General features: G+C 47.8%; 1 protein-coding gene across 1 annotated transcript; it reads right to left on the bottom strand.

Annotated features, from left to right (window-relative positions):
- Positions 1 to 573: 573 nt before the first annotated feature.
- KLF10 (Kruppel like factor 10) lies at positions 574 to 12662 on the bottom strand. Its single transcript, XM_038745971.1, has 4 exons — positions 12595 to 12662; positions 3637 to 3873; positions 2631 to 3519; positions 574 to 2254 (listed from the first exon to the last, which is right to left on the bottom strand). The coding sequence occupies exons 1-4, from the start codon at positions 12628 to 12630 to the stop codon at positions 1995 to 1997; spliced, it is 1422 nt and encodes a 473-aa protein (XP_038601899.1). The 5' UTR covers positions 12631 to 12662; the 3' UTR covers positions 574 to 1994.
- Positions 12663 to 12834: the final 172 nt, after the last annotated feature.

Here is a 12834-nt window from a genome sequence, read left to right as displayed (position 1 = left end):
AAGCGCTTAGTACAGCGCTCTGCACACAGTAAGCGCTCAATAGATACGATTGAATGAATGAATGAAGTAACTTGCCCAAGGTCACAGAGCAAACATGTGGCAGAGCTGAGATTAAAACCCAGTTTCCTTTTACTCCCGGGCCCATGCCCTATCCCCTAGGCCACTAACCATTATTCTCTAGGATGCTGTGGCATTGGAAGACATGGTGTGTGCCTTCATTCGATCGTATTTATTGAGCGCTCACTGTGTGCAGAGCACTGTACTAAGTGCTTGGGAAGTACAAGTTGGCAACATATGTGCACAGCACTCAAACAGGTAGAGTATTATGGTTGGAGCTTTCCTTAATGTGTATTTTCATTAACAGTAGTTAATGCAAATACAGAAAATGCAGCCTCGTGAAATTAGAATTGAGCATAATTTGATTTCTCTCCTACTTATCTATCTTTGCCATTATTTGTTTAGGAGACAATCCCACTTCAAATCTGAGGCTTCTGTACTGTCTAAAAAAAAAACACAAAACAACTTTTAATTTGTTTTGTTTGAAGCAAGGCACGGCACACACTTCCAACACAGAAGATACCGTGTTCTATAGCAAAGAAAATCATTTATTGTAAACAAGATATAAAGTAAAACATAAGAAATATTGTGCAAATCTTTAGAGTAGTCACAATAATTTTTTTTATATTACAATGAAATTTCCTTATAACATTTCCCTGGGGTGGAGGGGGAGGTGTGCAGTTTGAAACATAGTAAAAAAAAAAAATTTTATGGGGGATAATATTGCTTATTAGGGGCTTTACCTGCTATTTAAAAAGTAAACCAGATTCGAAAAAAAGAAAAAGGTGAGGGGACAACAGTGAAATTTTCACTGTCTTTTCCACCATTTCAATTTGCTCCTTTGTGGATTAGCATCCACAATAAGCCAATATAATTGAACTACTGTTAATGAAATGTAACCACCGCCCCCAGCAAAGTCCTTAAAATCCCATTAATTTAGGAGACACTCTTCAAGCGGTCATTTTTACACTTTACAAATAATCACTAACATTCTAATACAGCACACATTATATCCTAATACATGGATATTTTTTGCCTATAGTATAAACCATCTTTCAAAGAGAGCTTATCATTCTTGATCTTCCTTCTTAAAAACTACAAAAGATTTTCATCTTCAGATTATATTTCTAAACAAAGTGCAGTGTATCTCAGAGTTCATGAAAAACACGTTGGCATACAATTTTCAATTCTACATAGAAACCTGCAGGCAGACTAAAATTTATCGTAATTATGCCCTAGACTGCATGAATTTCAAAAGGAAAAGCAAAAACCAATTGGAGCTACACGTTAAAACAATTAAATTAGTGAGGATTCCAATACTTTTTGGCCCTCTCCAGCTTATGACTGGTTTCATTCATTTTCAAATATGACCAAGTGTGAAGCCACCAGTATTAGTTATATTTGACAACTGTACACACTAAATTGACTTCAATGAACAGAAAACAAAATACCCAGCTGCAAAATGGTGACCGTATTTTAGATTTTTTTAAAAAGTCAATTTTACAACTTCACTTCTGTACCGTGAATTATATTCCTTTCTAGTCTATTTCATCTTGAAACCTCGGCAGTATCTTTAGAAGAATCCTGTTTGAAGTTGGCCTCAAGTATTAACAGTAAGGGTGAAACAAACGTGCATACAAACTCAATACCTGTTGCTACTTGTGTTGCCCTACTCAAACCTTTAAAAAAACAAAACAGAATCACTACATCTCCTTTCTCATGTGCAAATGAAGTCTGCCATTCTGTTAATGACCAGCCCTTTCAGACTATGGCATTTCTTCTGGTCAGGAAACCCAGACTGCTTCTTTGCCTCAATCCACTGGCGTTCCGTCTACAATTGGTATTGAAGCACCACAGAACTGGAGTGGAAGCGTTTTTACATCACTGCTGGTTTGTGGCTGTGATAAGTTAGTTCTGAATCTTCAGGGATCATTTCGTCACTGGGCGGGGGCGGCTGCTGGGGGAATAACAATGTCATTTAACTTGCTCACTTCCATTTGCCAGTTCGGCAGCTTCTTAGCCGATAAATGGCGGCGGGCATGCTTCGTCAAGTGGTCGCTCCTCATGAATCGCCGGTCGCACATCGGGCAAGCGAACTTCTTCTCACCCGTGTGCGTTCGTCGGTGCCTGGAAAGTTCATCTGACCGTGCAAATCTCCTTTCGCAGCCTTTCCAACTACAGCTAAAGGGCTTCTCTCCTGAAACCGAGAAACAGCCAAATCACGAGCATTAGTTCAAATATACGGATGTGGTTACCCCTTTAAGTGCCCAAAATATGGAGGCTTTTAAGCTCAAATCTTCTGATAATTTGATGTCCTTCGGGTTGTATTCTCACGTAGTTCCTACCTATCACACACTTGATAGGGTCCCACCCTCTAGTGGGGCTCCCACTTGGTACTACCCTCTGTGTGTTAAAAGACCGCTAACAAGGAGGCTTTTATCAGCTCTTCTTGGAGTATCTGTGACTTAACCCAGGAAACTTTTCTAAATTCCCAAGGCCTCTAAGGAATACCCATGCTAATGATAATCCAATAACAACAACGCTGTTTAAAAAGACAATCGTCACCCCATTACCTGTGTGTGTTCTCATGTGGGCTTTCAAATGAGAACTTTTAAAGTAGGTTTTGCCGCACCCGGGGTGGCTGCAAATGTGACTCCTGATCCTCGACGTGTCAATCTGGGGAATGGCTTTAGCTGCGGAGGGGGCAAACCCTGGGGCAGGAGCAATGGGAGACAGTTTGGTGCCATTTGGGCTCATCGCCGGGGGTTTTGCGTTCGGAACGACGGGCGGCGGCACGACAAACATAACAGCCCCCTTCGGGACCTGGGTCCCCATGAACACGACGGGCTGGCAAAGTGCGGGCTGCTGACTGGGAGGAGCGTTGGGGACGACTGCTGTCATGACGGGGTTGGTGGAAGGGAGGGGGACCATCTGGCAAAGGACGGGCATGGGTGGAACCCCGTTTGTCGATACAGCGGGTGGAGACACCAACACCGACTTCTGATGGGAGGGTCCCGGCTGAGGTCTACTGATAACAGTTTCTGCGGAAAAGTCATAAAGGGTAACGCTTGGCTTCTCTTCTGCTTCGGCCTCCGCCTCCCCCTCGCGTTTCAATCTGCTTGGGGACACCGTGGCGCAGGGGAGGTTTCTTCTCGACGGCTCGTCGCTGAGTTGACTTCTTCTCCGGAAGGAACTGTCCTGATAGCGCGGGAAGCCGGCCGCTTTCACCGGACACGACCTGTTATTGCATAGCTGGGCATCGGCTGTGTGGCGGATCACGCTGGTCGCTTGGGCTTTCGGGGGTCTCGGCGCCGGCCCCGGAACCTTATCGTCATCTTTTCCGACGTGAGGTCTGGAAGCATCTGGGAAGGGTTTGAAGTGCGCAGTCGGTGGTGCTTGTACCGCTGGATTCGACGTCTGAGACGCTTCGAAATCTGAGGGGCTGTAGGGTGGAGTCAAACACTAGAGAGGGAAAAACATCAACACAGAAAAGTAAGACGTGTAACTCTGACAATCACTCCATTCTGGAAATGACAATCATGTGCGGTAGGTGAAAGGCTACAGAAGAACACGACTCACAAATGCTGGTAGCGTGTGGAAATCCGCAGCTCCCGGTAGTAGACCGTCTTCGGGTTCTTCGGACACGTCGGATGCTGGGGTGATAGGTCTGGTTTCAGAATATCTCTTGAAATCCGATTTCCAACTACAGCTCATGGACATGAGGGCTTCTACAGCCTCGATATCGCTCTTCTCTGGGGTAATGTTCCAACGAATACCCTCTTTTGGTCTTTCAAAAATCATCTCCATTCTTTCTTCCTATGTCGGGGGGAGAGGAAAAAAACACTGTCAGTCTATTTGTGGCTAAATAAAATGTCTTGTGGGAAAAAAGAACAACAAAATAAAGTAATTTTAAAAGCCCTCAAAATCTTTAAAGGGATACCTAACCTACATTAGCGATTCTAAAGCTATCTAGTCAGTGGAGTTCCAACCTATCTTCCCAGCGCTTGGAGCACTGCTTGACACGTTGTAAGCGCCTTACTACCATAGAGAACGAACTATATGGATAAATATCTATCAAAAATCAGAATATTTTTCTTAGTGGGTTCGACCCCCTTCCCCACCAATCTTTGACCAGAGATGCCACCCCAATGAACAGATTTAAAGGCTTGTAAATACACAAGTTTGGTAGTTACATAAAATATTTCAACCCCACACCGTTATTTTTAAAAGTTCCTCCAACAGCAATTTTTGCTCGTTTCAGAGAGTGTAAGATCAGCCCCTGCTGACATGAATCTTCCACATTCTGGAAGAATTTCAGCACAATAAGGCCATTAAGATAATAGAAATAAGCGAGACATTTGGAGAGCATCAAATCGTTCAGACCTCTAGGAGTCACTTCAAGTGCACTCCCACTGCATTTATCAAGTCGTTCAGCGGTCTAAGTGTTAATGTTTCTCCAAAGTGCCTAATTTACCGCTACGGTTTAAACTCCAGCAGTAGGAGAGCAAAATATTTTCTGCCGGACCTACTCTAGAAGAGTAAGAACTCTCTGCCCACTTCAATATTTCGAACTTACAGCACTGAATATGGAGAAGCAGCGTGGCTCAGTGGAAGGAGATCGGGCTTGAGAGTCAGAGGTCATGGATTCTAATCCTGACTCTGCCACCTATCAGCTGTGTGACTTTGGGCAAGTCGCTTAACTTCTCTGTGCCTCAGTTACCTCATCTGTAAAACGGGGATGAAGACTGTGAGCCCCACGATTACCTTGTATCTCCCAGTGCTCAGAACAGTGCTTGGCACCTGGTAAGCGCTTAACAAAATACCATCATTATTATCATTAATCCCCACTTTACAGATGAGGTAACTGAGGCCCAGAGAGGTGAAATGACTTGCCCAAGGTCCCACAGCAGATACGAGGCAGAGCCGGGATTAGAGCCCACGTCCTCTGTCTCCCAAGCCCGTGCTCTTGCTACCAGGCCATGCTGCTTCTCATACTAGGCCATGCTGCTTAGTACAGTACCTGGCACACGGTCAGCCCTTAAATACCGCCATTATTATTATATTATTATATTATATTATTATATGTTGCCAATTTGTACTTCCCAAGCGCTTAGCACAGTGCTCTGCACACAGTAAGCGCTCAATAAATACGATTGATGATTATTATTAAAGTGTCGGTAGTAGGTCCTCCCCTCTCTCCCCGCCCCACTTATGTGTATATATCTATAATTCTATTTATTTATATTGACGCCTGTCTCCCCCCCCGCCCAGACAGTGAGCCCGTTGTGGGCAGGGACCGTCTCTCTTTATTGCTACATTGCGCTTTCCAAGAGCTTACTACACTGCTCTGCACACGGTAGGTGCTCAGTAAGTACGACTGAATGAAGGACTGTCCGAGATCAAGAAATACGATTGAATGAATGAATATGCATTCATTCATGAGAAGCGGCGTGGCTCAGTGGAAAAGAGCCCGGGCTTTGGAGTTAGAGGTTATGGGTTCAAATCCCGACCCCGCCACTTGTCAGCTGTGTGACTTGGGGCAAGTCACTTCAATTCTCTGTGCCTCAGTGATCTCACCTGTAAAATGGGGATAATAGTAATAATAATGGTATTTGTTAAGCGCTTACTATGTGCAAAACACCGTTCTATGCGCTGGGATGAAGACTGGGAACCCCCGTGGGACAACCTGATCACCTTGTAACCTCCCCGATGCTTAGAATGGTGCTTTCATTCATTCATTCAATCGTATTTATTGAGCGCTTACTGTGTGCAAAGCACTGCACTAAGCGCTTGGGAAGGACAAGTTGGAAACATATAGAGACGGTCCCTACTCAACAGCGGGCTCACAGTCTAGAAGGGGGAGACAGACCACAAAACAGAACATATTAACAAAATTAAATAAATAGAATAAATATGTACAAGTGAAATAGAGTAATAAATATGTACAAACATATATACATATATACAGGAGCTGTGGGGAGGGGAAGGAGGTAAGGCGAGGGGGTATGGGGAGGGGGAGGAGGGGGCTCAGTCTGGGAAGGCCTCCTGGAGGAGGTGACCTCTCAGTAGGGCTTTGCATATAGTAAGTGCTTAATAAATGCCATCATTATTATTGAAAATTACACCCCAAACCCGGTGTCAATCCAGGTTGGGGGGTGGGGGGAAGGAAAAAATTTCAGTCTTGTGTTTTAAATGGTCGCGATGGCTCGAAAGGTCACCATAATGAAGACAGGACTTTATCTTCTAGCCTGTGAGCCCGCTGCTGGGTACGGACCGTCTCTATGTGTCGCCGACTTGTACTTCCCAAGCGCTTAGTCCAGTGCTCTGCACACAGTAAGCGCTCCATAAATACGATTGAATGAATGAGTGAATGTTGGGTAGGGACTGTCTCTATATGTTGCCAATCTGTACTTCCCAAGCACTTACTCCAGTGCTCTGAACAGTAAGCGCTCCATAAATACGATTGAATGGATGAATGAATGTTGGGGAGGGACCGTCTCTATATGTTGCCAACTTGGACTTCCCAAGAGTTTAGTCCAGTGCTCTCTGCACACAGTAAGTGGTCCATAATTACGATTGAATGAATGAATGAATGAATGTTGGGGAGGGACCGTCTCTAGATGTTGCCAACTTGGACTTCCCAAGCGCTTAGTCCAGTGCTCTGCACACAGTAAGCGCTCCATAAATACAATGGAATGAATGAATGGATGAATGTTGGGTAGAGACCTTCTCTATACGTTGCTGACTTGTCCTTCCCAAGCGCTTAGTCCCAGTGCTCTGCACACAGTAAGCACTCCATAAATACGATTGAATGAATGAATGGATGAATGTTGGGTAGTGACCGGCTCTAGATGTTGCCAACTTGTACTTCCCAAGCGCTTAGTCCCAGTGCTCTGCACACAGTAAGCACTCCATAAATACGATTGAATGAATGAATGGATGAATGTTGGGTAGTGACCGGCTCTAGATGTTGCCAACTTGTACTTCCCAAGCGCTTAGTCCCAGTGCTCTGCCCACAGTAAGCGCTCCATAAATACGATGGAATGAATGAATGAATGTTAGGTAGGGGCCGTCTCTATATGCTGCCAACTTGTCCTTCCCAAGCGCTTAGTCCAGTGCTCTGCATACAGTAAGCGCTCCATAAATACGATTGAATGCATGAATGTTGGGTAGGGACCGTCTCTAGATGTTGCCAACTTGTCCTTCCCAAGCGCTTAGTCCAGTGCTCCGCACACAGTAAGCGCTCCATAAATACGAATGAATGAATGTTGGGTAGGGACCGTCTCTATATGTTGCCAACTTGCACTTCCCAAGCGCTTAGTCCAGTGCTGCGCACCCAGTAAGCGCTCCATAACTACGACTGAATGAATGAATGAATGAATGAGTGGGGAGCGGTGGGGGAGGGGGGGGCTCCCCCCGTGGCTGACTCATCGGGAACATTCCCGCCCGTCCTCGCGCCCACGGGCGCCCACCCCCGCGCGCCGGCGCGCCATTGGTCGGCGCGGCCCGGCGGCCCGGCGCTCATTGGCTGCCGCGCGGAGGGGCGGGGCCGGGCATGTGAACAAAGCGTGATCGGCGCCTGGGCCCCGCCGGCGGGAAACGGGGGCGGGGCGGGGGGGAGGGGCGGAATCGCCGGGCCGTCACCTTTCACCTACTTCCTGCAGCCGCGCGAGCCCCCGCCCGCGCGCGCCAGGGCGGGGCCCGCCAGGAGGAGGAGGGGGGGAGGGGCGGCCCCGCCGCCTCCTCCCCCGCCCCTTCCCGCTCCCCGCCGTTGCCTTAGTAACCGCCGGGTTGGGTCACCCGGGGACGAGCCCTCCTCCCCCGCAGCCCCCGGAGGGAGGAGCCGCAGCGACCATCATTCATTCATTCATTCAGACTGTGAGCCCGCTGTCGGGTAGGGACCGTCTCTATACGTTGCCAACTTGGACTTCCCAAGCGCTTAGTACAGTGCTCTGCACACAGTAGGCGCTCAATAAATACGATCGATTGATTCACTCACTCACTCACTCAACTCCAGACTGTGAGCCCGCTGCTGGGTAGGGACCGTCTCGGCGTGGCTCAGTGGGAAGAGGTGGCTTTGGAGTCAGAGGTCGTGGGTTCAAATCCCGGCTCTGTGTGACTTTGGTTAAGTCACTTCGCTGCTCTGGGCCTCAGCTACCTCATCTGTGAAATGGGGGTTAAAACTGTGAGCCCCCTGTGGGACAACTGGATCACCCTGTAACCTCCCCCAGCGCTTACAACAGTGCTTTGCACAGAGTAAGCGCTTAACAAATGCCATCATCATCATCATGTTGCCAACTTGGACTTCCCAAGCGCTTAGTACGGCGCTCTGCATACTGTAAGAGCTCAATAAATAAGATTGAATGAATTTACGGAGGGCTTACTGTGTGCAGAGAGCGCTGGACTAAGCGCTTGGGAAGTCCAAGTTGGCAACATCTAGAGAGGGTCCCTACCCAACATTCATTCATTCATTCATTCATTCAATTGCATTTATTGTACTTGAACTTGTACTTCCCAAGCGCTTAGTACAGTGCTCTGCACACAGTAAGTGCTCAATAAATACGATTGAATGAATGAATTTATTGAGCACATCTTGTGTGCAGAGAGCACTGAACTAAGCGCTTGGGAAGTCCAAATTGGCAACATATAGGGACGGTCCCTACCCAACATTCATTCATTCATTCGTATTTATGGGCACTTACCGTGTGCAGAGAGCACTGGACTAAGCGCTTGGGAAGGACAAATTGGCAACATATCGAGGCGGTCCCTACCCAACATTCATTCATTCATTCAATCGTATTCATGGAGCGCTAATTGTGTGCAGAGAGCACTGGACTAAGCGCTTGGGAAGTCCAAGTTGGTAACATCTAGAGAGGGTCCCTACCCAACATTCATTCATTCATTCAATCGCATTTATTGTACTTGAACTTGTACTTCCCAAGCGCTTAGTCCAGTGCTCTGCACACAGTAAGCGCTCAATAAATACGATTGAATGAATGAATGAATGAATTTATTGAGTGCATCTTGTGTGCAGACAGCACTAAACTAAGCGCTTGGGAAGTCCAAATTGGAAACATATAGGGACGGTCCCTACCCAACATTCATTCATTCATTCGTATTTATGGAGCACTTACTGTGTGCAGAAAGCGCTGTACTAAGCGCTTGGGAAGTTCAAGTTGGCAACATATAGAGACGGTCCGTACCCAACATTCATTCACTCATTCAATCGTATTTATGGAGCGCTTACCGTGTGCAGAGAGCACTGGACTAAGCGCTTGGGAAGTCCAAGTTGGCAACATCTAGAGAGGGTCCCTACCCAACATTCATTCATTCATTCAATTGCATTTATTGTACTTGAACTTGTACTTCCCAAGCGCTTAGTCCAGTGCTCTGCACACAGTAAGCGCTCAATAAATACGATTGAATGAATGAATGAATTTATTGAGTGCATCTTGTGTGCAGACAGCACTGAACTAAGCGCTTGGGAAGTCCAAATTGGCAACATATAGGGACGGTCCCTACCCAACATTCCTTCATTCATTCATTCGTATTTATGGAGCGCTTACCGTGTGCAGAGAGCGCTGTACTAAGCGCTTGGGAAGGCCAAGTTGGCAACATATAGAGACGGTCCCAACCCAACATTCATTCATTCATTCAATCGTATTTATGGAGCGTTTACCGTGTACAGAGAGCAATGGACTAAGCGCTTGGGAAGGCCAAATTGGCAAAATATAGGGGCGGTCCCTACCCAACATTCATTCATTCAATCGTATTCATGGAGCGCTTACTGTGTGCAGAGAGCACTGGACTAAGCGCTTGGGAAGCACAAGTTGGCAACATCTAGAGACGGTCCCTACCCAACATTCATTCAATCGTATTTACGGAGCGCTTACTGTGCGCAGAGCACTGTTCTAAGCGCTTGGGAAGGACAAAGTCATTCAATCGTATTTATGGGGGCTTACCGTGTGTTCAGCACTGGACTAAGCGCTTGGGAAGTACAAATTCATTCAGTCGCATTTATTGAGCGCTTACTGTGTGTAGAGCACTGGACTAAGCGCCTGGGAAGTACAAATCGTTAACAGATGGACAACCCCTCCCTAACAACGGGCTCCCAGTCTAGAAGGGGATGCGACGGGGGAGACGACCCCTGCCCACAACGAGTTCGTCTTTTCCGTCGCCCGCTCGGGAGACACTGCGTTCATTCATTCGGCTTTAGGGAGCGCTTACCGTGTGCGGGGCACTGTACTAAGCGCTTGGCAAGTGGAACGGCACATCTGCCCCGGCGGGGCCCTCGGGCCTAACCGCTCCTTCTCCCTCCCATCCCCTCGCCGATTCCCGCCCCCCGGGCTTCCCCCACCGCATCATTTCCCAGGCGACCGGTTTGGCACATTTAATCGCATTTATGGAGCGCTTATTGTGTGCAGAGCACTGTACTAGCCGCTTAGGAAGTACAAGCCCCAATAAAGGCTCCCCTGTTTCCCAGACTGGGCCTCCCCTTTTTTCTCTCCTCCTCCCTCCGCCCTACCCCCTTCCCCTCCCCACCCCACTTGTCTATATTTCCACATATTTATTACTTTTATTTGTACATATTTACTCCATATTATTAATGATGCATATATAGGCATCACGCTATTTATTCTGATGGTATTGACGCCTGTCTCCCTCTATATGGCAACATATAGAGACGGTCCCTACCCAACATTCATTCAATCGTATTTATGGAGCGCTTACTGTGTGCAGAGCACTGGACTAGGCGCTTGGGAAGCACAAGCTGGCAACATACAGAGACGGTCCCTCCCCAACATTCATTCATTCAATCGTATTTATGGAGCGCTTACTGTGTGAGGAGCACTGGACTAAGCGCTTGGGAAGGACAAGTTGGCAACATATAGAGACGGTCCCTACCCAACATTGGGCTCACAGTCTAAAAGGGGGGAGACAGACTTCATTCATTCATTCAATCGTATTCATGGAGCGCTTACTGTGTGCAGAGCACTAGAGTAGGCGCTTGGGAAGGACAAGTTGGCAACATATAGAGACGGTCCCCACCCAACATTCATTTAATCGTATTTATGGAGCGCTTACTGTGGGCAGAGCACTGGACTAGACGCTTGGGAAGGACAAGTTAGCAACATATAGAGACGGTCCTTACCCAACACTCATTCAATCATTCAATACAGAGAAGCAGCGTGGCTCAGTGGAAAGAGCACGGGCTTTGGAGTCAAGTGGTCGTGGGTTCAAATCCCGGCTCTGCCAATTGTCAGCTGTGTGACCTTGGGCAAGTCACTTCACTTCTCCGGGCCTCAGTTCCCTCATCTGTAAAATGGGGGTTGACTGTGAGCCCCCTGTGGGACAACCTTGTATCCCCCCAGCGCTTAGAACAGTGCTTTGCGCATAGTAAGCGATTAATAAATGCCATCATTATTATTATTAATCGTATTTATGGAGCGCTTACTGCGTGCAGAGCACTGGACTAAGCGCTTGAGAAGGACAAGTTGGCAACATATAGAGACGGTCCTTACCCAACATTCATTCAATCGTATTTATGAAGCGCTTACTGTGTGCGGAGCACTGGACTAAGCGCTTGGGAAGGACAAGTTGGCAACGTATAGAGACGGTCCCTACCCAACATGCATTCATTCAATCGTACTTATGGAGAGCTTACTGTGTGCAGAGCACTGGGCTAAGCGCTTGGGAAGTCCAAGTTGGCAACATATAGAGACGGTCCTTACCCAACATTTATTAAATCGTATTTCTGGAGCGCTTACTGTGGGCGGAGCACTGGACTAAGCGCTTGGGAAGGACAAGTTGGCAACATATAGAGACGGTCCCTACCCAACATTCATTCATTCAATCGTATTTCTGGAGCGCTTACTGTGTGCGGAGCACTGGACTAAGCGCTTGGGAAGGACAAGTTGGCAACATATAGAGACGGTCCCTACCCAACATTCATTTATTCATTCAATCGTATTTATGGAGCGCTTACTGAGTGCGCAGCACTGGACTAAGCGCTTGGGAAGGACAAGTCAGCAACATACAGAGACGGTCCTTACCCATCATTCATTCAATCGTTATTTATGGAGCGCTTACTGCGTGCAAAGCACTGTACTAAGCGCTTGGGAAGGACAAGTTGGCAACATCTAGAGCCGGTCCCTACCCAACAGCGGGCTCACTGTCTGGAATTGAGTGAGTGAATGAATGAATGAATGAAGGAGATGGGGTGGTGGGATGGGGCCCCGGGGGTCCAACGGCCTTACCTGCTTCCCTTCCCCACAGCACCTGCATATATGTTTGTACATATTTATTACTCTATTTATTTAACTTGTCCATATCTATTCTATTTTATTTTGTTAGTATGTTTGGTTTTGTTCTCTGTCTCCCCCTTTTAGACTGTGAGCCCACTGTTGGGTAGGGACTGTCTCTAGATGTTGCCAACTTGTACTTCCCAAGCGCTTAGTCCAGTGCTCCGCACACAGTAAGCGCTCAATAAATACGACTGATTGATTGATTGATTGATTCCCCCGGGCTGACACTCACCGCCGGCTGTGGGAGGGGAGCCCCGAGGTGCCGCATGGCGGGACGGACGACGACGAGGAGGAGGAGGAGGAGGACGACGACGACGAGGAGGCCGCTTCCCTGCCGCCGCCCGCGTTGGCGCGCGCCGTCTGCCCCTGCCCATTCAGGCGGCCGCGCCGCGCGCCTCGGCCGGGGGGGCGTGGCCCGGGCTCGGCCAATGGGCGTCAAAGGTGTGTGAGGCGCCGGCCAATGGGCGCGGGG

This window comes from Tachyglossus aculeatus, chromosome 4 (genome assembly GCF_015852505.1).
Source record: "Tachyglossus aculeatus isolate mTacAcu1 chromosome 4, mTacAcu1.pri, whole genome shotgun sequence".
NCBI classification, from domain to species: Eukaryota; Metazoa; Chordata; class Mammalia; order Monotremata; family Tachyglossidae; genus Tachyglossus; species Tachyglossus aculeatus.
The sequence above is the reverse complement of the archived record's forward strand: the minus strand, read 5'-3'. Positions and strand labels throughout refer to the sequence as shown.

Excerpts from the sequence above, each read along its gene's own strand:
- KLF10 (XM_038745971.1), bottom strand. The coding sequence starts at position 12,630 with ATGCGGCACCTCGGGGCTCCCCTCCCACAGCCGGCG. Across the intron at positions 3,874-12,594 it reads CTCCCCTCCCACAGCCGGCG|GAAGAAAGAATGGAGATGAT; the intron begins GTGAGTGTCAGC and ends CCCCCGACATAG. Across the intron at positions 3,520-3,636 it reads TCCACACGCTACCAGCATTT|TGTTTGACTCCACCCTACAG; the intron begins GTGAGTCGTGTT and ends TTCCCTCTCTAG.